Here is a 25,697-nt window from a genome sequence, read left to right on the forward strand (position 1 = left end):
GACACAGAATAACGGGCTCAAGTTAAAGGAAGCCAGATTCCGGCTGGACATCAGGAAAAACTTCCTGACTGTTAGAGCAGTGCGACGGTGGAATCAGCTACCTAGGGAGGTTGTGGGCTCTCCCACACTAGAGGCATTCAAGAGGCAGCTGGACAACCATCTGTCAGGGATGCTTTAGGGTGGATTCCTGCATTGAGCAGGGGTTGGACTCGATGGCCTTGTAGGCCCCTTCCAACTCTGCTATTCTATGATTCTATGATTAAGCTGACTTCAAACCAGAAGTCAGAAACTGTTAATCGTTGTTTCCTTTTTGGAGGAAACAAGAAAGCTATAGTCAATTGACAATAACCTGGTTTGTTTGCTGGCTTGCACAGAGGGAAGGATGGAGAGGCTGAATCCATGGGCAAAAGGCAAGTTCATATCTTGGCTTTTTAAGCTGAGATGTGATAGCCTCAACATGGTCACTGAGAAAAGCCTGACTCTCCATTGCCTGCCTTTGTAGGTCAACTGTCCCAAGCAACAGTTGAAGTTGTTTCCAGCAGTAACCTTGAGATCCTTATTCTGCTAGGACTTATAGAGCTCCATCACAATGCCTTTTTTATTAGATTTTCAACTACGGTTTCCCCCTCCATTTCCTTAGCGTGTTGAACACTGGGCACTTTCATGTGTTTGCATTGTTGCGTTCTTTCAGCTCATGTATCTTTTCATCTGAAGCGCTACTATGCTGATGAAATCTCCTGCCCCATCCCCTACATTTTCCTTTCCCCTGCAATTAATTTATTTTTAAAAAATATTTCTTTATTTCTGCCAAATACAATAGTACTAGGGTGACCATATTTTGGAAACCAAAAAGCAGGACAACATGGCCGGCCCTCAAGGGGGCATGTCCAGCAACAAGGGGGCGTGCCCACCCGGGCAAATCCGGGTATATGGTCACCCTAAATAGTACAGCAGCCTGAAAGTGTGCAATTATGGTAAAACAACACACTATACTTTCCCCTAAGATCATATCAAACTTCAAGGAAGGGAGGCAGCTTGTAGGAAGCAGGAGGGAGCACATAGGCTGAGACTGTAGCTGCCCCTTGGCTTGGAAAGGTTTACCGGGCCGGAGGGGGGGGGGCGGGGAGCGAAGGTTTGTTTCACTCATTTCAAAGGGTGGGCAGATGAACAATCATTTTAACTAATTTCTTTTGCAAAGGTGGTCAGGTCCCCTCCTTTGCTCCAAGGTAACCAAAATGCTTACATCTGCTTATTTTTTAAAGATAAAGAGATAAAAATTGGCACAGTGAACTCTTAAGGACAGCTTTAGCCACCCCAAGTTTGAATCAGATTGGTTCATCCTTTGATTTTAAGGATTATTTTTTTTAACGGATCTGAACAAAAAGGCTAATCTAAGGAAGACTGTGAAGTGCTGCTAAGCATGTGTTCCTTCACCTTTAAAGACCAAACTATACTTGAGACTAGTGCTGGGCCAAATCCTGCCCCCTACTTTTGGGAACTTTCTCTCTCCCTGAGAAAAAGGCATTGTTTTTTCTGCTTCTTTCAGAAGGGGGGAATTTGGAGAATTTTCTCTTTGGGGAGATGGCCAGGGTTTCCAAATACCCTTTTCAAGTATAGCCAGTTACTGAGGGGGCTTTTTCCTGTTTTTTAGCTTTTTTTAAAAAAAATAATCACATCCCTTCCTCAGCATTTGGAGGAGACCAACAGTTCTTCCTGAATGCCTATTGGAGACCATGTGACCTCACCCTCTCCAATAAGCACTCAGGAAGAATTGCTGGGCTCCTGAAAATGCTGAGGGTGTTTTGAAAAAATGAAAAACAAAACTCCTCAATAACTGGCTACATTTTAAAAGGTACGTGGAAACCCTGTCTCATCTCTCCCAGCCTCTTTCACCTTTTTGGTTTTCCCCCCACTCCCACAAAATCTTGAAAATGGAATGGTTAAAATTTTCAGCCCTGCACTGCTTGAGACCAACAGACCCCTGTGTCAGTATTGAGTCTATACTGTTTGCCATAAAGGAGTGAGCAGGAAGGGTTAAAGCATGTTTGGGTGGGCAGGAGGAGAGGTGCTGAACATTTCCTCTGCCCTCATAAGCCTTTTTTTTTAATGCTGTTGTTCCAAGATGGTAGTAACTCCTACTGAGAGAAAAACAGCTATAAAAAAGATTTTGGGATGGAAAAGCAAAGAAAGGGGTTGACACCCCACCTGTCCCTAATGCACTTTAGAATGTCCCCACCAAAACCACCACCATTCAACCATATACTGGGCAGTATCCAACTGTGCCATTCTGACATTGCGCTAGAGCGAACTAGGTTCTGAACTATGCACAAGAGAAGAATCCAACTAAGGTTATGGTTGTACAAGGAGTTTTGCATTATGGTTGTGCAATGCATTGTGTGATTCATTGTGCAGCCAGTTGTGCATTCTGCTTGGGTTATGCAACCAGTTCAAACCTGTTGCGCAACAGCTGTACACCTGTTGTGCATCCAGTTGGGCAACTGCTTGCACAACCGGTTGCATAAGAGTAATGGGCAAACACTTGCACAATGGAAAGATTCAGCAGAGCTCCACTAATGCTATTTGAATTTGCGGAATGTCCCTGTTGGATACTGCCTCATGGTTCTATCAGTGCCATATCACCCAACCTGATGCCCTGCAGATGTGTTGGACTTCTAACCTCATCAGCCCCAGCTAGCATGGCCAGTGTTCAGGAATGCTGGGAGCTGTAGTACAAAAGATCTGGAGGGCACCAGGCTGGGGGAGGCTACTCTATGCCATGCAGGCAGATTGCATCAGGTAGGCGGAGGTGTCTGAGTTTCTGATTTTGGCAACCAGAGAATCATTTCCAGCTTCAGAAAGGGAGGTAAAAATAAACACCCTTCAAACATTATCCTCTCATGCAATTGCAATGAGGGAAAACTTTTGGGGGCAGGTGGGGAATTAAAATGGTTGCTAGACCCAGCCAACTGGCACCTATCAGAAGGTTGCTGCCTCTGCTTGTTGTTACCTGCAGCTGCTACCCATGGCCACCAATGGAGGAAGAGGGCTACCAGAGGGCATTTTGCCCAGGTCTCCCTCAAACTTAGAGCTGACCCTGCATATCAATGGCATGATTAGTCCACCTTGTATTTGTAAGATGGAGATGGAGATATAGAGATATAGAGTAGTATCCAGTGTTAGTCCTATGAAGAGTAGACCCCATTGAAATAAAGTCTCATTTCAATGGAACTGCTCTCTCTACGGGATTAACATTGGATACTACCCACATATATGAGCATGTGCATATGTAAATTTGGCTTATAAAAAGCAACATGGCAATTAAGTTTTTTCTATACCTACATAATGTAACTATTGGAATTGTTTTTCTCTTTCTTCACATTTAAACCATCTAGCTATTTCGAACTGAGCCCAACTTTTACAGCTTCAGCGTGAGGTGTGTGTTAAATTATAGCCCCGAATGGGAATGGGAGGCAGCTGCAAGAAGGTGCACTTATAAGTAATGGTATTTGTTTAAATGATATGCTTTTACTGATTACGTGCCACAGATTGATTGAGGAAATGGAAGACAATTTTAGTAGCCTTGCATAAAAGAATCTTCCTTTAAAAAGAAAAGAAAGAAAAAGAAAATTCAAACATGAAATGTATTAAACTCCAAAGTCCTATATGTTTCCTCTACAGCCAAATGATTATTTAATAATAGTCTGACAAGTTAGTTAAAACAAGCTTTCTTCTGAGAACCCTTTTAAAGTTTAAAACGGACTAAGCAGGAAATACTTACCGTGTCTGTTCTTTTATGAATGGCTCGTTTGTGACAATGAAAAATTCTCGGGATTATTTATGGCTCTGTTCCACACTGCTGGAAAGGTTGCAAAACGTCTGCTCTGACATGCCTCTGTCAATCCTAGCAATTCAAACAGCAGGTCTTGCTGGATCTTTGAATGCTGTGTGGCCTTTTTTATTGCCTATTTAAACATGATGAGTGTATCTTCTTTGATTTTCTTTTCTTTTATTATTTTCTTTAGAAAGAGTCATTGTAGCCTGTGCCCAAAAACCAAGCCTTTAAAAAAAAAGAAAGAAAAAGAAATATGAAGGTAACCTGGTTGGGCTAAGCAACCTTATAGATGTCAGCATTACTGAAATAAGAGATTTGTAGTTGCTGGATTGTGTAAGTCAGGGTAAGGGGAGTGCAGGTGTTCCTTTGGGGGTCTGTGGGTGAAAGGTTGAGGGAGGCAGTCAATTTCAGAATTATCACTTTTCACAAGCCAGTTAAACTGGAGTTCAGGAATTTCTTAAGATGCAATGATATGCATGTTTAGACAGAGAAAAAGTCCTACAACTTCCAGCATTTCCCAGCCAGCTTGGCTAGGATTCTTGGGAGTTGTAGGACTTTTTTCTGTCTAAGCATGCATACGATTGTGTCCTTAATCACTTATTTTTATTGTGTCTTCCAACAAATAGGTTTAGATTTAATCCATTCTTAGCAATTACAAGACTGACAGCACAATCCTGTACACGTCTACACAAAAGTAAGTTTCATTGATTTCCATGAGACTTACTTCCAGGTCAGTGAGTATAGGATTGTTGCCTGAGGCTGCAATCATATACCCATTGACCTGGAAGTTAGCCCCATTGATAGCAATTGGTGCTGAAAAGATAATGTATAGATAGTGCTGGAAAGATTTTTTTTAAAAAAAAACAGCCTTAAAAACAAATGTTCCAAATAAACTTCCCCGCGTCTTAGTTTTTTTTAATATATATTCAGAAAAAATAGCTTACTTAAAATAGATGTCAAGAAGATTATAGGGAAATAATAGATTTCCCCTTAATTTTTTTGTGGCCTTTTGACTAGCCAGCATAGGAGTCAATAATCTATGCTGGGATTCTTTCTCCCCCTCCCCCGCTTTTTTTTTTTTTTTTTTAAGGAGTCTGTTTCTCAAAAGGCAGTGGGTGAGGGAATCTAACCAAACAAAAAGGGTTTTTTTAAGCTGTCAAAATGCTGACTTAGCTTTGAAATGACTCATGCCAGAATAGAAATGATTATACTTCAAACTGCTCAAAGTCTTGCAGCCAGACTGACAAAACATGTGAATGATCAACAAAAATGGCGCATTTGGGGACGACGACGACAATTTGGAAAGTTCACTCTCCAAAGCCTTTGGACAGTCATGATATGGTGTCTGTAATCGGATAATTTATTTTCCCAGTCTGCATATCTCCTTAAGATTACAATGGCGAGACCCATGTTTTTGCAATAAGATGTGTGTGTTAGCAAAGTGATTTGTGACTGAGCAATGGACAACTTGGCATAGAGAGAACTCCACAGGACAGGTAGCTTCCAAGAAACTGCTAGCTAAATAGTCGGGAGCTTCCATTCCACAATGGTAATATATGCAAGGGTCCATCACATAGGTTGCTCAGATTATGTGGTTTCTTCTGTGTCAGTGAAGCACCTCCATTGGGGGGAGCAGATGTTTTGACAGCCATCACATCCCACATTTTCATTTATTTTATTTTGTGGGCTGCTAGAAAATTGCTGGGAGTCTTGACAGTCCAGTTAATAAACGTTTTGTTCAACAAATCAAAAGACATACATAACTCATATTTTAATCAGAGCTTTAGCTATGGCTGGGCCTTGGGGATAAAGTCCAAGACACACATACACCCAAATGACCACCCAGGGAGAGGCAAGTGAGGAGGGCAGCAGAGGCAAATTCCATTTTATTTCTGCAGTCGTGATGGTGATGGTGCGATAATTTAAATGAGTTTAAAATGCAAAACTGCACATGCTCAAGAGCTGGGTTTAAAAAAAACAGTTGGCAAACAGTGTTGTTATTATTCTAACATATCAGTAATATAGAAGCAGTTTTAAAGCATGGAGTAGTAGTTGGAGGGAGCAGAGGTGGGGGAAAGAAGTGTTAGTTTTGTGCTTCACAACTGAAGTAATATCATAGAAATATCATCATAGGAAAAAAAGAGGGGGGGTCATAAACCCATTATGTCCAGCATCTAAAATTACCTAGCTGCACCACTGATTTTAATAACTGTAGTCTTGTCTTTCTAATGCAATGGATGTGTCTGTTGTTGTGAACAAAGCTCTGTGAACTCAGGTGTAATGATTGTCAACTTTAGCCTCAGGTCAGGATCAACATCCATTGACTGAATTCGCACAACATTCTAACCCACACTCAATGGTTGAGTGTGGTTCGTTGTTGAACCATGGCTTGTTCACTGAACCATGGGCTGGTGTGTTGCCTGAACCCAGTACATTTTCTGCAGGGTGGCTTGTTAAGCATGCAGCATGGCTTATTTTTCTAGAACAAGCCAGCTTGAGAACCCATGGTTTGTTGTTGGGTTGTTCAGGGTGGTTAACAAGCCACCCTGTGAAAAATCTTCCTGGTTCTGACAACACGTTAACCCACAGTTCAAAAAACAACCATGGTTCAACAACAATCCACACTCAACCACTGAGTATGGGCTAGTGTGTTGTGTGAACAGCCCCATTATGTTTCTGTGTTTGGACTTTAGGACAGTAAGGCCAGCGTCTTGTTAGCCTGTTTGATAAACTGGCCCTGGTCAAAATGGTCTCAATCTCCATTATCACCACCAAAAAAAAAAATCAAGAGCAGAGCTAACTACGGATAGACACCACTGCTCTGCAACCTTTCATTGAATGGAGATCACAGACCACCAGTTTGAGAACATCTGCCCTAGGAAATGTATGAATCAGACTTGAGTTCAGGGAAGGACCATAACTCAGTGCTAAAGCACATTATTTGCATAGGTTTGCACCCTAATGCCTTTTTTCTCGCTGTAGCTACTATAAAGCATCATCTAGAAAGCATCATTTGTTGAATGTATTTATTTATTTCTTGTATTTTTATACCGCCCAATAGCTGAAGCTCCCTGGGCAGTTCACAAGCCAGAGAGTCACAAGGCAAGAGCAGTCAAAGTGGTTGCTGCCATTCTAGTCCAGTGGAAGAATAGATTTTTGGCAGCAATGTAAGATGAGATACTAGCAGGAGGCCTGACCGGGTTGAGAGTGTGGTGGATGAGTGAATCAACTAATGCTGATCCTAGTCCACACCACAGTTGATTATTATGCTGTGTGGGGAGTACCCCCTAGATAAACAACTGTTGAGTTGATTATTACCCCACCGTTTACTATTGTGTTGTCTGAATGCAGCCAGTGCCTCCTTCCAGACACAGAAGCCTACTAGACTTCAACACTGGAAATGGGGCATCACGAGGACAGCAAGCAGGTTACATGGCCAACAACCCCATTTTTGCTGCTGCTCACCAACCCCCAGCATAAGTACCCTGAGGTGACCACCTCTCTGTGCCTAATCATAGGGCCAGCCCTGTGCCCTGGCTCATATTGGTTTCTTTGCCATCGTTCCTATTCCTTCCCCCATTTTTTTAGTTTGTACTCACACTCTTTGATAGCCTGAACACAAAAATCACTTGATATCATTATCACAATTCCTGTCAAGCTCAAAGCTTAGATAGTTTAACATGATTTTTTAAAAAAATGCTTAAGTATCAGCTTTCCCTTAATGGCTTTTAAATGGAATTGTTATGAGGCCTCTGTGTGCATGTGCACTTATATTAGGGAAAGAGAATGATGGATGTAAAAAGGGGCTGCAGTGTTGTCTTAAGAGGCCAGATCTCCTGGTTTGGGTTTGGGATCAAGTGCAATTCTTTAATAGTGTGGTCCTATATATGTCTACTGAGAAATAAGTCTAATTGACTTCAAAAGGGCTTACTCTCAGGTAAGTAGGTATAAGATTGCAGCATAAGTCAGGCAACCCTGACTTAAAGTTTTGGTATTATCATGAGTCAAAGCTGAAAAACACAGACAATAAGGGGATGGTGAATGTAAAAGCAACAGGTCACCAATCATACCTCCATCTACAAGATTGCTCTGATGACTTTCAGAGATCAACAGCAAGTAGCAGAGCACATTAAATAAGCAGTTAATAAATTCTGCTGGTCTCAGGGGAGGAATATAACTTTAATTTAGAAAAAACATTCATTTTTTTCTGGCTTGGGTTTTCACCTTTGTTCCGTTTGTGTCAAAGCTTAATTCTACCATCCCAGATTGAGATAACCATCTGTTTTCTATTTTAGTTTTTGTTTAATTGGGAGAAAGGGCCTCCATGCCCTTCTGAAAGGTAGTTCAATCCAGGTTTTATTATTCATATATTTTACAGAGTCATTACGTTTTCCACTTAGATCATCCATAGAAGTCATTGAATGAGAGAATAGCCCTACATTAACATTCTGTGATTCTCATATAAAGCGGCTTTTGAGTATAGCTGGGCTATAAAACTTGAATTTCTAGAGTGCCAATCACTACTTTGGATGAAAAACATGAAATAAATAACTCGTATTGTGCCCCTTCTGAGAAAGAGAATAAGGACATTAGATTTATTGACTTCTGACAACAGTTGGGAACCTAATTCTCCAATAGCGGTTTTGCACGGGACATTCTCCATCGCAAACGGCTTTCTCATATCACATCAGAGGCAAGCTATCATATTGGCTGCCATTTTAAATGGATTTTAAACAAACGAGACTAACTTATCCAAAGAATCATTAGAAACCCCCAACTGATGGCATACATCTTTGCTATAAAAGGGAGATAAATAAGCTAAAAGGAGAATTGATTGTGGGTTTTATGTTCTGAAATTTTGGTAAACCACCTTGGTTGGTCCAAGAAAGGCAGTATAGAAATACAATCTATCTGCCACCACACTGCAAGGAAGCTCTGCTTCCCACTCAGACCAGACTAGTCTTCAGCACTTCTTTAACAAATAGGCATTTCACAAGTGGCTGCCTGCAAAACAGCCCAAAGGTACTCACCAGTCACCTAGGCTGTGGTCTTTTCAGAACCAGATGAAGACGGGTTTTATTTGTTCATTTGTTTTTCATTTACCCAGAATTTGTAATCATTCAATTGGAAAACACACACACATGTGTTTGTGTTTCTTAAGATTCTTGCACTGTTGCTGGCTTTTGCTGTGATTTTTTTAAACTCTAGTTTTATTATGTTTTAATTTTTAATGAATTATATTATATTTGGGTGGTTAAAACAGAAAGAGGTTGTGTGGAGCTCCAAAAGGATCTCTCCAATCTGGAAGAACGAGAATCAAAATGGCAAATACAGTTCAGTGTAAGCAAGGGTAAAATGATGCAGGTTTGGGGAGAGGGGAATCCTAACTTCAAGTATAACCTGATGGGATCTGAACTAGTGGTGACCAACCAAGAAAGATACTTTGAGGCTGTAGTGTGAGGCTGTAGTGGACAGCTTGATGAAAATGTCGACCCAGGGTGCTGCCATTGTAAAAAATAAAAGAGCGGGGGAGAAGGCATACCCCATGTTAGGCATAATTAGAAAAGGAACTGAGAATAGAATTACCAATATCATGCTGCCTTTATACAAATCTATAATACAACTACACTTAGGCTGTTTCTACACTGGCTTTTTTTCCAGGGATTGTCCCTGGTTGCTCCAAATTATGCACAGGGACTCCTGGGGGCAGGAGGTAGGCGGGCACGGGTTTTCTCAGGGTTAAAGAAACCCTGGGAAAACCTAATTCTTTCAGTGGTCCCAGGACCTTCCCAAGACGTTGGGAGGTGTGGGCGCCCATCCTACCTGGTGCCCGCTTACTTGTGAGTAAGCACAGCACCAGAAATGGGCACTGCATGGCACCATACCCATCAGGGGAGCAGTGGCAGCAATTTTGCCACTCCTGGGATGGCAGGGAGGGGATTTTTGTGAGGACGTTTTTGGGTTTGTTTCTTTAAAAAAGTATTTACATTTTCGATGGAACAGGGCCTCACTCTTGTGCGACCAGCCCTGCTGCTTTTTAAAAAATGGCACCCGCAACATCCCTGGATGTGGCGCAGGTGTGTGGACCCAGGGGGAGGATCTTGGAACCAGGAAATTCAGAGATCTTCCCTGCTCCCTCCCTGAAGGCCAGGAGGTGTAGAAAGGGCCTTAGATCACTGTGTACAGTTCTGGTCACCACATCTAAAAAATGACATTATAGAGCTGGAAAAGGTGCCAAAAAGGGCAACTAAAATGATCAAGAGGCTGGAGCATCTCCCCTATGAGGGAAGGTTACAACAGCTGGGACTGTTTAGCTTGGAAGAAAGGAAGCTAAGGGGAGACATGATAGAGGTATACAAAATTATTCATGGTGTGGAGAACGTGGATAGGAAGACATTTTTTTCCTTCTCTCATAATACTTGAACCTGGGGTCATCCTGTTAAGCTAATTGGTGGGAGATTCAGGAAAGATAAAGGGAAGTACTTCTTCACACAGTGTATAGTTAAACTATGTAATTCACTACCACAAAATGTAATGATGGCCGCCAATTTGGATATTTATTTATTTATTTATTTATTTATTTAAGGATTTTTATGCCGCCATTCAGCCAAAAAAGGCTCTCATGGCGGCTTACAAAAGTATTTCTTGACAGTCCCTGCCCACAGGCTTACAATCTAAAAGACATGACACAAAAGGAAAAGGGATTGGGAGGGAGGAGGAGGAGGGGGAAAAGGAAAGCAAACTCAGGCACTACAATCTTAGTTGGAAAGTTCAGCAGTTACAGGTGACAGCAGGAGGGAGGGGGCTCTCAGCTGGAGCTGGACCCAGGCACGGTGGAGAGGTGCCTGGCTGCTGCTTCCTCCCTCTCTGGTGGCCTCTGCAGTTACAGTTGGTAGCAGGAGGGAGGGGGCTCTCAGCTGGAGCTGGACCCAGGCATGGTGGAGAGGTGCCTGGCTGCTGCTTCCTCCCTCACTGGTGGCCTCTGCAGAGACAGTTGGTAGCAGGAGGGAGGGGGCTCTCAGCTGGAGCTGGACCCAGGCCCGGTGGAGAAGTGCCTGGCTGCTGCTTCCTCCCTCACTGGTGGCCTCTGCAGTTACAGTTGGTAGCAGGAGGGAGGGGGCTCTCAGCTGGAGCTGGATGGCTTCAAAAGGGGGTCAGATAAATTCCTGGAGGAGAAGGCTATTCCTGGCTACTAGTCCTGATGGCTATGTGCTATCTCCAGTATCAGAGGCAGTATGCCTATATACACCAGTTGCTGGGGAACATGCGTGCGAGGGTGCTGTTGCACGCATGTCCTGCTTGTGGGTTCCTGGTTGGCAACTGAAGAGGCCTCTGTGTGAACAGAGTGCTGAACTGGATGTACCTTTTGTCTGATCATATTTGGCTGTTCATATTTGTATTATGCTATGCTATGCTATGCTATGCTATTGTATTTATGATTTTAAGACTTGTTTTGTGAACCACTCAGAAAGTTTTGGGTATTGGGTAGAATAGAAAAATAATAAGCAAACAAATACACTGTCTTTTGGATGGCTTTTTGGACAGGTTGATTATGGTATGACTTAAGTGTTTTGGTTTTAGTTTTGGTTTTAAATAGATGTATTTTTAGTGTCATTTTTTTTATTTCATTGGGCCTCTCTTATCCCCCAAACCGGTTGATTTCCTTAGATTTTGAGTCCTTTGGGGATAGAAGCATTAAGAAGAAGAAAACATCTTTAAGCTGCACTGTGCCCATGAGATAGAGTGGGATATAAAATAAATACATATTTTAAATTTGTTTTTGACATCTTTATCTTAATGTAAATCTACAGTCTTCAATAAATGTAGTCTTTCGTTCACAACAGGTCGAATGCTTGTCTCATTTCTACAGAAATCCAACTGGCTACAGTCTTCTTTGAGAGTGAAGAAAGAGATTATTTGAAAGTGTAAGAACTTAAACTCTAGTAACACCATGCTATGCTATGAAAAATAAATAACGTAATCTCTAGTAACATCTGTATGTGGCTCAGCACATGAACTGCGACTAATATATTGTCATTTTTTAAAAAATATATATTTTGGCAGTGAACGTTGTGGCAATGCTTCAGGAATTCTGGGAGAGCAAACAGAAGCAGAAAGGTGTGTTTTCAAGTGAAGGCACTGTGGTATATGAGTCGCTCAACTCGCCTGGGCCTCCGTTTGTAAGCTATGTCACCCTGCCTGGAGGAAGCTGCTTTGGTAACTTTCAGGTAAGAAAATATGTGAGAACATTTAATGAAAACAGAGGTACATTGTACTAAGTTCAGCTCGCCATGCATTACAATTATCCATCCGTCTCTCAAATTCATTGGGTGACTTTGAGTCACCCAATGAATTTGATAGGGATTTAGTTCAGACAGACAAAAGGAGGCTATCTTCATACAACACATGCATCAGCTCATATATACTTACTTATTAAAATTATTTATTTCCTGCCTTTCAGGATACAGATCTTTCCAAGGTGGCTTACAAGTAACATCAAAGTACATTTTAATAAACCGGGTTGGATCCAACTTTTATTTCACCACCAGGAACTGCCTTTGAGTGAAGGTCCACCCAGAATGCTCCTACAGGCAGAAGAGGAGGTCATCTTCATTGATTCCTCCTCCCTTTCAGCCTCCAGCTCCACCCCTACCCCACAATTCTGGAAATTTCCCCAGCCCTCCAGAGCAGATTTCCAGGGTGCATAGGGGATTGCAAGGGGGGACTGATGAAGATTGCATCCTCCTTTCTGCCAGTGGGATTCCTCCACTGATTCAGAAGTCTGCAGATGAAAGGAGCCCTCCTGTGCATAAGAGGTTTATGTTTCTTCAACCCAATATCAACATGTGGTGGCCACTGACTTAGATGGCTTTTTTTTAAAGAATTAGAGTAGACATATTCATAGATCCAGCAACTGCTATAGTCAGAGACAGTGGCTGGGTTCACACAACCAGCTCATCCACTCTCAGTGGTTGAATGTGAGCTGTTGTTGAACTGCGGGTTAGCATATTGTCTGTACCCAGGACATTTTTCTCAAACAAGGCACCTTGAGAACTCATGGTTGGTTGTTGGGTTGTTCAGGTTGATTAACAAGCCATACTGCATGCCAACCCCATGGTTCAATAACAACCCACACTCAACCACTGAGTGCGAGTTAGTGTGCTGTGTGAACCAATTAGTATGAAATGCAGGGCTCAACCAACCTTCATACCTGCGTGCATGCCTCCTAGCAGCATCTAGTTGGTCACTGTTAAAAAATATCTGATGTGCTAGAATCTAGTGACTAAGTGGATTTGGGGGCTGATTCAGCAAGTCTCTTTATTATGTGCCTATCATATACATCCTTCAGATTTTTAAAAGTGTCTCATACTATAAAGTGATATATCTGGAAATTGTCGTCTTTAGAACTCTTAAAGAAACTGATACTGTTTTAGCTGAAGATTCATGTGTATGCAGCATATACAAATGGGTTTTTAAATGTAAGAAATATCTCCAGGGTTACCATCCTAACCACACCTGATAAGGAGAAAGTTTCATTGAGCGCAATGAGACTTACTTCTGAGAAAACATGCATAGGATTGTGCTCTAAGTGAAGTGATGAAAGGCTACTACATTTAAGGGATTGCATCCAGATGTAGGTGCAGGCAACTGGGCTGGGGGAAGTTGATGTCCTTGCCCCCTCCTCCCCATAGCAGCCCCTTAGCCCCCTGAAAATGCTTCCCAGAGGACCAGGAGAACCTGCTGAATAGCCTGAGCTGTGATATGGGGGGTAATCCCCAAAACTCTGGCAGAGGAGGCACTTTCCATGAGCAGAGCCTTTCTGTCAACAGAAGATAGATCTTGATCCAAACAAAGGTGTGTACAAACAACTGTTTGTTGTGTTTAATTCCTCCCCCCCCCCAAGCCAATACTTAGTCTTGTTTCAATGCAAGCTGCTGGCTCCAATGTCAGTGGAGCGGTGAATCTGCTTTGAGTTTCAGTCAGAAGGGGCTGTCCAAGATGCTTCAACTGACACTGGAGCCACCAGCCTCCACTGCCTTCTTAGAATCATAGAATTGTAGAGTTGGAAGGGACCTATAAGACCATCAAGTCCAACCCCCTGCTCAATGCAAGAATCTACCCTAAAGCATCCCTGATAGATGGTTGTCCAGCTGCTTCTTGAATGCCTCTAGTGTGGGAGAACCCATGACCTCTCTAGGTAATTGGTTCCATTGTCATACTGCTGTAACAGTCAGGAAGTTTTTCCTGATGTCCAGCCAGAATCTGGCTTCCTGTAACTTGAGCCCTTTAATCCGTGTCCAGCACTCTGGGAGCATCAAGAAGAGATCCTGGCCCTCCTTTGTGTGACAACCTTTCAAGTACTTGAAGAGTGCTATCATGTCTCCCCTCAGTCTTCTCTTCTCAAGGCTAAATATGCCCAGCTCTTTCAGTCTCTCCTCATAGGGCTTTGTTTCCAGACCCCTGATCATCCATGTAGCCTTCCTCTGCACCCTCTCCAGCTTGTCTGCATCCTTCTTGACGTGTGGTGCCCAGAACCGGTCTAGGTTTTAGTTCCCGTTCAGCCATGGAAGCTCACTGGGTTACTTTTGTCCAGTCACAGACTCTCAGCCCAACCTACCTTTACTGGGTTGTTGCTGTGAGAATAAAATGGAGAGGAAGAGGATTATGTATGCCACCTTGGGTTCCTTGGAGAAAAAAAGGTGCTATATTATTTATTTATTTATTTATTTATTACATTTTTATACCTCCCAATAGCCGAAGCTCTCTGGGCAGTTCACAAAAATTAAAACCATGAAGAACATAATAAAACAACCAACAATCTAAAAACACAACTACAAAATACAATATAAAAAGCACAACCAAGAATAAATACAATGTATAAATAAATTTTGCCATACCTGACCTGAGTGTGAGATCTTTCAAGTGGACTAAGGCTGCAGCCACTTTTTTCCCTGAGAGTTGAAGGTGGTTTAAAAGAGGGACCATTGTTAATGGTATATACTCATCCCACATTTACCTCTAGCAAACAAAGTCTGGAAGTTTTTTCTGAAAACAGAAAGTCCTGTTAACAAAAGTGGCAGCAATACAAACCAATTTGAGCATACTGTGGGTAGTGATGCCTCTCTGCAAATACCTTCCAATTCTTAAAAGAAAATCCTCCCATGTCTTCAACCTGAATTGCCACGTCCTATGCAGGGGTGGAGACCTCGAGGCCCAAGGGGCAAATCCAACCCTCCGAGTGTCCCAGTGCTCAGATGGCCCCACCCCCTTTCCCCAAACATTAGTTGTTTGATGGTTTCTTGGCTTTTGCGCTGTTTCCCCTCCATTCTAAAAGGTTCAAATGCCTCTCCTAAAGCTTGGTTACTGGCAATAACAGCTGCAAACTACAATATACTGGTATTTTTTTAAAAAATAATCCCCCCCCCACATTTTTGCTTTTGGCTCTACCGCTTTTGTGTTTGGTCCCACTGACCCCTGGAGTGTGGCTCTGAGAGCCTCCCCGAAACCAAATTTAGAGGTTCCCCATCCCTGTTCTAGTGGGAACACAGGCCTGTGTTTTAAAATGTCTGTCACTCTATTAGCTTGCCTCCTTCCCCAATTATTCAGCAGTTTGTCTTGCCAGGCCCTATGAAGCCACTATCTGCTCAAATATTATATAATTCCATGCTTTACACTTCTAAAGATTAAATGATATTATATTCCAGACTGTAATATGGTGCTGCTATGCTGTAGAGAAAAATGTCACTTTTCACAAAACAGAAAATAAGATCTCCATTTTCAAAATGCGTGTCCCTCACAGTTTTTCTCAATTTATTAATCCTAGTTTTTTTGTACATTGTATTAAGAACCTTTGACATAATTTCTTGGAAATAGTCATAGCAAAACTGGGCAGCCAGTGTTTGCCCATTTTCCCTACTTCACTTTTTGAAATATTATTTGAGAAAAGGAAATGGTAGGAACACTCTGTGGAGAATTTGCCGGACACTTTCTATAAAATAACTTTACTACCGTATATGCCATCATCACTGTATAATATTTCACTCTGCTTTGCCAACACTTGCAAATGCATCAATAATCGTTCCTATTAGTCTTGTCACATAATCAAATGTCTCCCTCGTGAATTGCAAATGAGTTGATGATGCACTCTTAATGCTGTTAGTGTACATGGAGCATCCATTATGTTTAGCCTCAGTTATCAATACTTGTGCTGCAACACCAACTTAGCCCTAGTTGTGGTAGGGATTTGAGAGGATATTGGAAAAGTCACATAGGGTTTATCCTGTCTCCTATTTAGATGGACCCCAGAAAGGCTTCTGTAGATCGATCCTTTTAGGAAGGACATTAAGAGGGAGCAGATGGTTTTAACAGCAAAGAGCAATTTCCAAAGAATGGGGAAATGGCACTGGAATGGTTTAGCAGAGATATCAAGGGAATGGCTGCCAATTCTTTAGCTGATGAAGAGACTTGTTTTCCACCTACAAAATTCTGGTAAACATTGTGATTTGAATCCTAAACGGAGTTGCTAATAGGAGTGTGTCAGGGCAACAAGGCAGCTTGGGATCCTGAGAATTCAGGTCCTCCCCTAGTCCGCTCCAATATGATCCCAGAATGCCCCTTCCCCCCACAGGCGAAACACCACTGCTAGTGCATCTGTGCTGGCAGAACTTTCCACTGGCATACAAAGAGCTCCTCTGTGGATGTAAATGCAGCCTACTGGTGGAGCACACTTTGACAACATCCTACATTCAGTTGAAGGCCAGCTGATGGATTGTAGAATTGCAACCTTAAACTGATTTGCTGCTACTGGGCTTTTTGCACAATCAGTGCAGCCCATGGTGGGTTGCAGTCTGTGCTGGCAGCCACTGTAAATATTTAAGCCATGGTGGGTTGTCGCCATAGTTTATTTTGATGTCCAAACCCAGCACAGGGTGAGTTGTTGCTGTGGTTAACAAGGAAAGAAAGGAAAGGAACCTCTCGTGCAAGCACTGAGTCATTACTGACTCTTGGAGGGATGCCAGCCATTTTCTTGGCAAGCCTTATAGCGGGGTGGTTTGCCGTTGCCTTCCCTGGCCATTATTACTTTTCCCCTAGCTAACTGGGTACTCATTTTACCGACCTCAGGAGGATGGAAGGCTGAGTCGACCCGAGCCGGCTGTCTGAAACCAGCTTCCACTGGAATTGAACTCAGGCCGTGGGGAGAGTTTCAGCTGCAGAAACTGCTGCTTTACCACTCTGCGCCACACGAGGCTCATGTGGTTAATAAACCCCACCCTAAATCCAAAAACGGCCCATGTGCGATCATGTGAACCAGGCCACAGTGTTTTTTAGTATTCATGTTAGAGGCATAAGGCAGCACTACTGCATTCAAGTAGATTCTTATTTGCTTTTAAGATAGTGAAATATGTTTTCTGATATTTGAGGTTAAGTTAGCCCATCACTCAGCTAAGCTGTTTTCCTCACTAAATATCAATATTAGGCGATGGGTCGTCTTACAATTGGCATCAATTTGAAGGATTTCTGATATACAGTTGAATGGTAGCAGAGTTTTATTGTCTGGGAATAATGCAATAGCCTTGCCTACATGTTTACTTAACACCCAAGAAATACGGCCCAATGTATCTATACATCCGTATAATTCAAGTCTATTCCTGATGCCATTTAAATCAGGACCTAGCAAGTAGAGCCAACCATGTAAACAGTACTTTATTTTCCAGTTACTGTAAAGGAGGGCAACTTAAGGCCTATCTGATAAATTTCTGGCTCCCCTTTTGTTGAACTCTGATGTCAACCCATTCATAACTCTAGCAGATGTTTTTGCTTTTCTTACCAATAGGAATTTCACTGACCAAGTATTTATTTAAATATAATGAATAAGTTTAATACATCTTTAATTAACAACAAATGAATGTATATACCTTAAAAAATTGTTTTCAGCATTAAGGGATTAAGCAAATCAAAACTCAACCAATATTATGAGAAAGAGAAAGATTCCTGCCAGAGTTCACAGGCACCTGTTGCTTTGCATATGTCAAAAAAAACCTCTGCTTTAAGTTCAATCTAAATGTTGTGTTCTTGTACTTCTGGGCTTCTGCAAGAGAAGTTCCCAATATGTTGGACTTAGTGATAAACAGGTATAACGAATTCACAGCACCACCAAAATTCGCTCTGTTCTGGAAAAAAAGATCCTTCCAAAAAGACATTTTATTGTCCTCTTCAGTCACCCATGAACTATTACTAAGATCTTTCCTCTTATCTTAGCATATCACAAGAAGACTAGGTTAAACCAAAAGCAGCAGCAGCCATTTCTATTCAATAGAAAGTATATTCAACATGGGCTCAATTAGGCTGCTTCTGGACAGGTGTTTTCGATTGCTACCCAGTGATTACAGGTCTACACTGACGACAAGATTTGACTCAGAACCTGATTTAGTCCTTTGGAAAATGGCCCAATTCTGCTCAGACCGATTTGGAAGCCATCCACTTTGATACAGTTACCAAATCCAAGTCAAGATTCAGATACCTGAGGCTTTGTGCCTCCATCTGATTATCACTGGAATTTTTACAAATGGCTATAAAAAAATTTCTCTCTGTCAGAGATGTGTGATTGTTGAAGGCATAGTATCTCCTTAGAAGGAAATGATGCCTGCCAAATTTCAGAAGAATAGGTGCAGTGTTTTTGTGCACTGCACCTTCATATTTTTAATTTTAAAATAAAAATAAAAAAGGAAATGTGATTCAGTGTAAGCAAGTGTAAAGTAATGCACGTTGAGGCAAAAAATCCCAATTTCAAATACAACCCAATGGGATCTGAGCTAGTGGTGACCAGCTAAGAAAAAGATCTTGGGGTTGTGGTGGACAGCTCAATGAAAATATAGACCCAATGTGTGGCTGTTGTAAAACAGGCAAACTCCATGTTACACATAATTAGGAAAGGAATTAAGGATAAAATTGCAAATACCATAATGCCTTTATACAAATCTATGGTGCAACCACATTGAGAATACTGTGCACAGTTTTTGTCACTACATATAAATAAAACAAAGATATAGTAGAGCTGGAAAAGGTGCAGAAAAGAGCAACTAAAATGATCAAGGGGCTGGAGCATCTCCCCTATGAGAGAAGGTTACAACAGCTGGGATTGCTCAGCTTGGAAAAAAGGAGGGTAAGGGGAGATGTGATAGAGATGTACAAAATTATGCATGGTGTGGAGAATGTGGATAGGGAGACATTTTCCTCCCTCTCTTATAATACTAGAACGTGGGGTCATCTCATAAAGCTGACTGGTGGAAGATTCTGGACCGATAAAAGGAAGTACAGCTTCACCCAGCACACAGGCAAACTATGGAATTTGCTACCACAAGACATAGTGATGGCCATCAGTTTGGATGGCTTTAAAACTGGTTTAGACAAATTCCTGGAGGAGAAGGCTGTCAATGGCTTCTAGTTCTGACGCCTTTATGCTACTTCCAGTATCAGAGGCAGTAAACCTCTGTGCTATCTCCAGTATCAAAGGGAGTAAGCCTATGTATACCAGTTGCTGGAGAACATGGATGGGAGGGTGCAGTTGCACACACATCCTGCTTTTGGATTTCTGGTCAACAGCTGGTGGGCCCACTGTGTGAAAAGAATGCCGAATGTGTTGGACCCTTGGTCTGATCCAGCATGGTTCTTCTTATGTTCTTATGAACTTCATAAGCTTTGTAAACTGCTTTGGTTGGCCTCAGAAAGGTGGTTATAGATTATGATGATGATGACGACGATGAAATTTGCAGGGATATTTGAACTTCCTGAGGTGATCAAGGCTGCCAAGTTTCAGATGAATAATGCATGGCTCGATGTGCAAAAGCAGCATTTACATTTTGAGGGAATCAAAAGAAGGACAAGTTTGCTTCCCCTTCCCTCCCCCCCTCAGGTTTTTTGGGGACAATTTGTATGAATATGGTGCATGTCATAAAGGTGTCTGCAGGTGAGAAACCTGCAAAGTTTCAGAAGAATAGATGCAGTGGCCAGGGAATTATGATGACTGAAAACCAGTGTTGTTGTTGTTTATATAGTGAAGCCTGGTAGCATTGGGGGGAAATAGCCATCTCAACAAACAAAATCAGCAACATTTGAAACAATCTTTAAAACCCAAATCAAGCAGCAAGAACAATAATAATAGTTTGTAAAAACACCAGTTAACCATAAAATCAGCCCACTTGGGATTCATTCACTACAGTGAAGCACAATATGAATTTTCCAGTATTGGGTTCATTTGTCCTTAAATTTTGATCCATGTACATGTTTAGCATTTCCTAAATGAGAGAAACACTAATTTGTGAACTGAGAGGAATCATTTATTTAGACATATTGGGTTAATGCTGGCATCAGTATACTGAGAGGAGCTCATAACTGAAGAATTAGATAGTAAGTATGATCTTGCTTCAAAATCAAATTGGCACTATTTGGAATTATGTAATTTTTTGCAAGGAAAATTTGATCCAGAGCTTGGGCTATATCTGAGTTGCCACCAACTGTAAGTTTAATAGGATCTGTTTCACATTTTAGTAGAATATGATCTTGGTAAATAAATTCCTAAGAGACAGTGGAGCTCCTTATTTAGATGAATTACGGGAAACCTGGATAGAATATTCAGGAGTTTGTATTACAGCTAGAGGAATGGAAACGTACCCTAGTTAGTTTGATGCATGTGTTAAGATACAACGTTAACCTTGCCCAAGCAAAAAAGAAATGTTCTTCAAGTTTATTGAACTTCTACATGTTTGGAATATATGAACATGTCTAGGAAGAGTAGCAGTGGGCCATTTTGATGTGCATTCTATACCCTGAAATGCGGTCATTTGCAGGAAATATTTAAAGATGTGATTTTATCTTTAATACTACCTAGTAGTTTGTTTTTGCTGCCCTGATTCTAAATGCATTTACTTTGAAATAAGCACCATTTTTTGTAGAAAAGGATAATATAATTTTTTTTAAAAAAAAAAATCCCTTTCAATGAATAACTCTACACATCAGAAGACAAAGGGCCATGGACAGAATAGCAGGATCAGGGGAAAAACTAGGGGTAAACAGGTCAGGTGGGATTCAGGGAAAAGAAAGCTACCCACCCACCCCAACCACAAACAAATGTTTTGCATTCACGATTTTATCAAATAGAAGGAAGCTACTGGATTTCAAAAAAATAAGAAGTGCTCCAAACCACTTCTATTTATTTTTATTGTTGCATTGATATCCTGCCTTTTTTCCTCTGAGGAACCCAAGGCGGCATACATAACCTTCGTCCACTCCATTTTATCCTCACAACAACAACCCTGTGAGGCAGGCTGGGCTGAGAGTCTGTGACTGGCCCAAAGTCACCCAGTGGGTTTCCGTGGCCAAGTGGGGACTAGAACCCATATCTCCCGACTCCCAGACCAACACTTTAGCCACTACACCACATATTTCTTCGCCTATTGTTTATTATCCTGTTATCCATTTCTTTGCTTATTAACTTATTATTTGTTATCCTCATAGAATTTCTTATAATTGCATGCAGATAAAGAAGAAAGCTGTTCAAGCAGGAGGAATGTTTAGAAATCCATTCAAATAAGAAATTATTCCCATTTTCCCCCTAAACATTTCTTGCTATTTATCTCCTTGTGCTGTTAAAATACTAATTTCCATTGTAAGCCGCTTCTTATCTGGATATCCTGCCTTCAGATGGAGGGATTGTAGCATTACCAATCGCATGGCATATCTTCCTTAACCTTTTTAAATTGTTGTTGTTAGAAAAAAGGATGGAAGATGTAGTGGGAAAAGATGGGAGGGTTGCCAATGAAAGATGACATTATCTGGACCCTGTGTAAAATTCCATGAGAGAGGCCAGGGAACACAGCCTTAGCCTATTCTTTTAATTAGGTACATGTCAGGTATGCAACACAGCAGAAACTGCTAAGTATATCCTAGTATATAGGAATATTATCATTTTCCCATCTGGTATACCATTCATTAAAAAAAAGTGTGGGGGGAGAGAGAGTTATGCATAGGTTTCAAGAAAAGCAGACCCTATGGCCATATGTTTATCCACTTGCAAGTCGCGTCAATAGAACACCCGTTCAAATGTTGATAACGTTGTTAAGTCCTCAATCCATTGCATTATGGGAGGTGAGCATTTGTCCTTTCAACATGATAATATAAGTGTTTTAGCTGTCATAAGGACTCTGACTATGTGTTAGTTTCCAAAAAACTGGTAGGTAGTTTAGGAGGACATGGACATCGTTCCATATTAAAGACTGTTTCAGTACAAAGTTTATCCTTATTTTGACCTCCTCCCAAAAGGGGGGAAATACTGGGCATTGCTAAAGCATATGAATTAAAGAAGCATGAAGATTTATAATATTATTAACATTACCTGAGCTAATGTTTTCCTTCTCCCCACACATCCACCCACACTTCCAAACTGCTCAGTTTTGCTTGCCTAACCCACCCAGCCTTCTGAAGATTCATCCATAATTGCAAAAGGAAACAGCATTGAATCAATGTTTGAACTAAAGACTTTTAACTCCTTAAAATAAAGTTCTGCAAACCTCTGAGATATATAATAGGCTTTCTAATATAGACAGCCATTATTTATTTCTGAACTGGCAAGAGCCTAATTTCATTACCCAAGTTTATTGTGATTTACTGAGATCTTTATTTCACTGGGCATGGAGAATCATCACCTAAAGTATATGAGCATATGGTTTTCATCTCCTTCATTGTAGCCTTAGGTAACTTCCTGAAACCACATCCTTGGCTATTAGAAGGCATGCAGTTGTCCCCGCAAGTCTCTGCCTTCTGTTTCCATCCAGTGATATTTTAAATGCCCTTTCTTTAATCTCAAAATTCCATACTTAAACTGCTTCAAGGATTAAAATAAATAAGGTCTTTAAATTACAGCACTCAGACCACATACTCTACAGTTTCATTCAGCTAAAAGGATTTGGGGGATTGCTTAACTACACTATCTGCCCATGTTGTTCAATCCTTGGTTTTGGAGACTCTTTTCAGATCATCCAAATACATTCCAAATCTTCTAGCAGTGATGCACTTTAACGTGAAGGACATCAGTATGTGATGCAGGATGTCTACAGATGCAGCCCCAGTATCCTATTCACACGATTACAGTGGTTGCTAAATATTTTGCTTTGATCAAGGAAATAGCTACCAGGAAACTGCAGCTGTCTCAGTGCGTGTCAAGGAAACAGGACTCCCTAACAGGTCTACAATTCTGTGGGTGGGGGGGAGACCTTCTCTACATGAGTGATTTATTGCACACTCATGATTGGCCACTTATGGACATTTGCAGGGCCATTACATGATGCTCTCAACCTCCAGGATGTCTCTCACACCTTCTCCCAGAAATCTCGCTTAACCCCAAGATCCCCAGAGATAATCCAGTATCTAAAATAATTGCGAGATTAATTCTGCCACTAGATGGTGCTGTTTCATTGAGCTTTATGAAACATTAGCCAGAGGGGAAAGTTTCAATTACAAATCATGTGGTGGTGTCTGAAAGAGCCTGTAGTGAAGGCGGAAAGGGCCTGGGTGGGGAAAGGCTGATAAGGGGCGGATTTTTTCCTTAATGTTGAGATGCTCACAGTCTCCTGGGTGTTGCGAAATAACATGGGACCCAGAGCGTATTATGCTAGTGTCCCTGAAAAAGCATGGTTTAGGGAAGGGTTTAGTACTCAGCTAGTGGGGAAGAGTCATAGCTCAGTGCTGGACCACATGCAAAAGGTCCCATTGGGACGGGGAAAATCCCTGTCTGAAATCCTGGAGAACTGCTGCCAATTAGAGTGGATGCTACTGAGGTAGATGGACTAATGGATCTTTGGATTTTGTCTGTCTAAACAAGCATAGCACCTTTGGCCATTGAAATCATTTGGACATAATTTGGTCATGACTAACGAAGTCCCATTGTTTTCAGTAGGTCTACTCTACGTCTGGATCCAACCCAAACAAACATTCCAGTGGTCTAAGAGTAATGTTGAACTCAGCTGTAAGCATGTAGGGCAGGAGCAGGGAGTGGAGCCGGTGGAGTTATCTCAAACATCTGCAGTATCCAGAGTGTTGGCAGTTTTAAGGGGAATTGTGAAAATAATGCATTTACTATGCAGCACGTTCTGTATTCATCCATTAATTCTTCTCCAAATATAGATTTTTATTTATTTATTTAGTTATTACATTCCTATACCGCCCAATAGCCGGAGCTCTCTGGGCGGTTCACAAAAATTAAAACCATTCAAAGTATAAAACAACAGTATAAAACCATAATATAAAATACAATATAAAAGCTCAACCAGATAAAAACAGCAGCAATGCAAAATTACAAATTTAAAACCATGTTATTTAAAATGTATAGATTGTTAAAATGTTGGGAGAATAAAAAGGTCTTCACCTGGCGTCTAAAAGCATATAATGTAGGTGCCAAGCGAACCTCCTTAGGGAGCTCATTCCACAGCCGGGGTGCCACAGCAGAGAAGGCCCTCCTCCTGGTAGCCACCTGCCTCACTTCTTTTGGCAGGGGCTCACGGAGAAGGACAGGATCTGGGTGCAGCTTTGCAGTCTTTAGAATTCCTGTGCAGCACTAGTCCAAAGGTGGGAAATCACTGGAAGCTTTGAGCTAATTTATACCGGCAGGCATTTGGGCATGGAAGAGGGATGCTTCCGAATGTTCCCTGCTTCTGCGATCGGCACTCACAGAGTTCACAGCACTGATGTGTACCGCAATTTCAGGAGTGCCGTTGTGGGACCATGTGTGCCCTGTTATGCCACTTGTGCATGTGGATCAGCAGAAGTGGTGGATGCTGGGCAGATGAGGTGGCTACGGGGCAGAGTTGCTTTTTAATGACTCGTGAGGAATGCGCATGAGTGCAGACAAGCAGCAACACATGGGGGGGGGGTAGGAACTCTGTTGAATATGTGCTCCTGCATAGAGATATGTTTGTATTTAAAAAACAACAACTCAGAAGGTAAAACATACTGATACCCATCCAAAACATGTGTCGGAAATGGCAGACAGGTCCACTCCTGCACACCTCTGATACCCATGCACACACCCCTCACAACTGATTGGCTGTTCGCTGAGCCCAGAACTAGCAGTGAAAAGCAATGACTTCACAAAGGGAGGGAACACACTGCAAACAGTCTTTGGAATGGACGGAAGAGAGCCAGAAAAACCTCAACAAAAGCAGTCAGGGATATTCTGGGAAAACTGAGACTTGGAGCCAAGATCACCACATGAGCAGGTGAATATGATGTGCCCTGTTGGTGATGACTGTGATACAATCCTGCAATAAATGGCTGGTGTAGACTCCCCCTTTATCTGTGGTAACCCTGTCAGCAGGTTTTTTCACCAAAATGATTCCTTAAACAACAGCTCTGAATTACACATGGGATATGCTGAAACTTCACAGGAAAACAGTCTTCAGAGTATTTTGGCTACCATCTTTTTTCTGGGACAAAATAGGGTGTGTAGATGGATGATAATTTCTGTGGGGGTGGGGGTGTTATTTCAATCACAATGCATTTATCCTGTTTCGTCCCTTTCCGCAAACCCCCCCCCCCCTCTTCTCTCTCTCTCTCTTCCTGTGGATGGAACTACTTTAAAGTAGGCAGAGAGAACTGTTTCTCAGGGAAAGAGAGGGGAAATAGACATTCTAAATCAGAAAATAGATGCTTACAGTGCTTGTTTACTCAATGTTTATGTATTTAAGTGTGTGCGGGGGGTGGGGTGAGGAATCTGCTGCCAAATCTACTCCCACAATAGCTTCTGCACTAACTAGTTAACTTTTGTGGTCTTTTGTATTCCATCGCTCCTTGCAAAAATTATAAGCTTTGGTTT

The 25,697-nt window shown here is 41.7% G+C and overlaps 1 protein-coding gene across 1 annotated transcript in view; it reads left to right on the forward strand.

The window, feature by feature from the left end:
• The window catches only part of LIX1 (limb and CNS expressed 1), a 46,849-nt gene that overhangs the window by 5,480 nt on the left and 15,672 nt on the right, over nucleotides 1-25,697 (forward strand). The window contains exon 2 of the mRNA XM_063128614.1: nucleotides 11,897-12,060. Within this exon, the coding sequence (XP_062984684.1) occupies nucleotides 11,897-12,060 (164 nt within the window). The remainder of the gene's footprint in view (nucleotides 1-11,896; nucleotides 12,061-25,697) is intronic.

This window comes from Elgaria multicarinata, chromosome 6 (assembly GCF_023053635.1).
Source record: "Elgaria multicarinata webbii isolate HBS135686 ecotype San Diego chromosome 6, rElgMul1.1.pri, whole genome shotgun sequence".
NCBI lineage: Eukaryota > Metazoa > Chordata > Lepidosauria > Squamata > Anguidae > Elgaria > Elgaria multicarinata.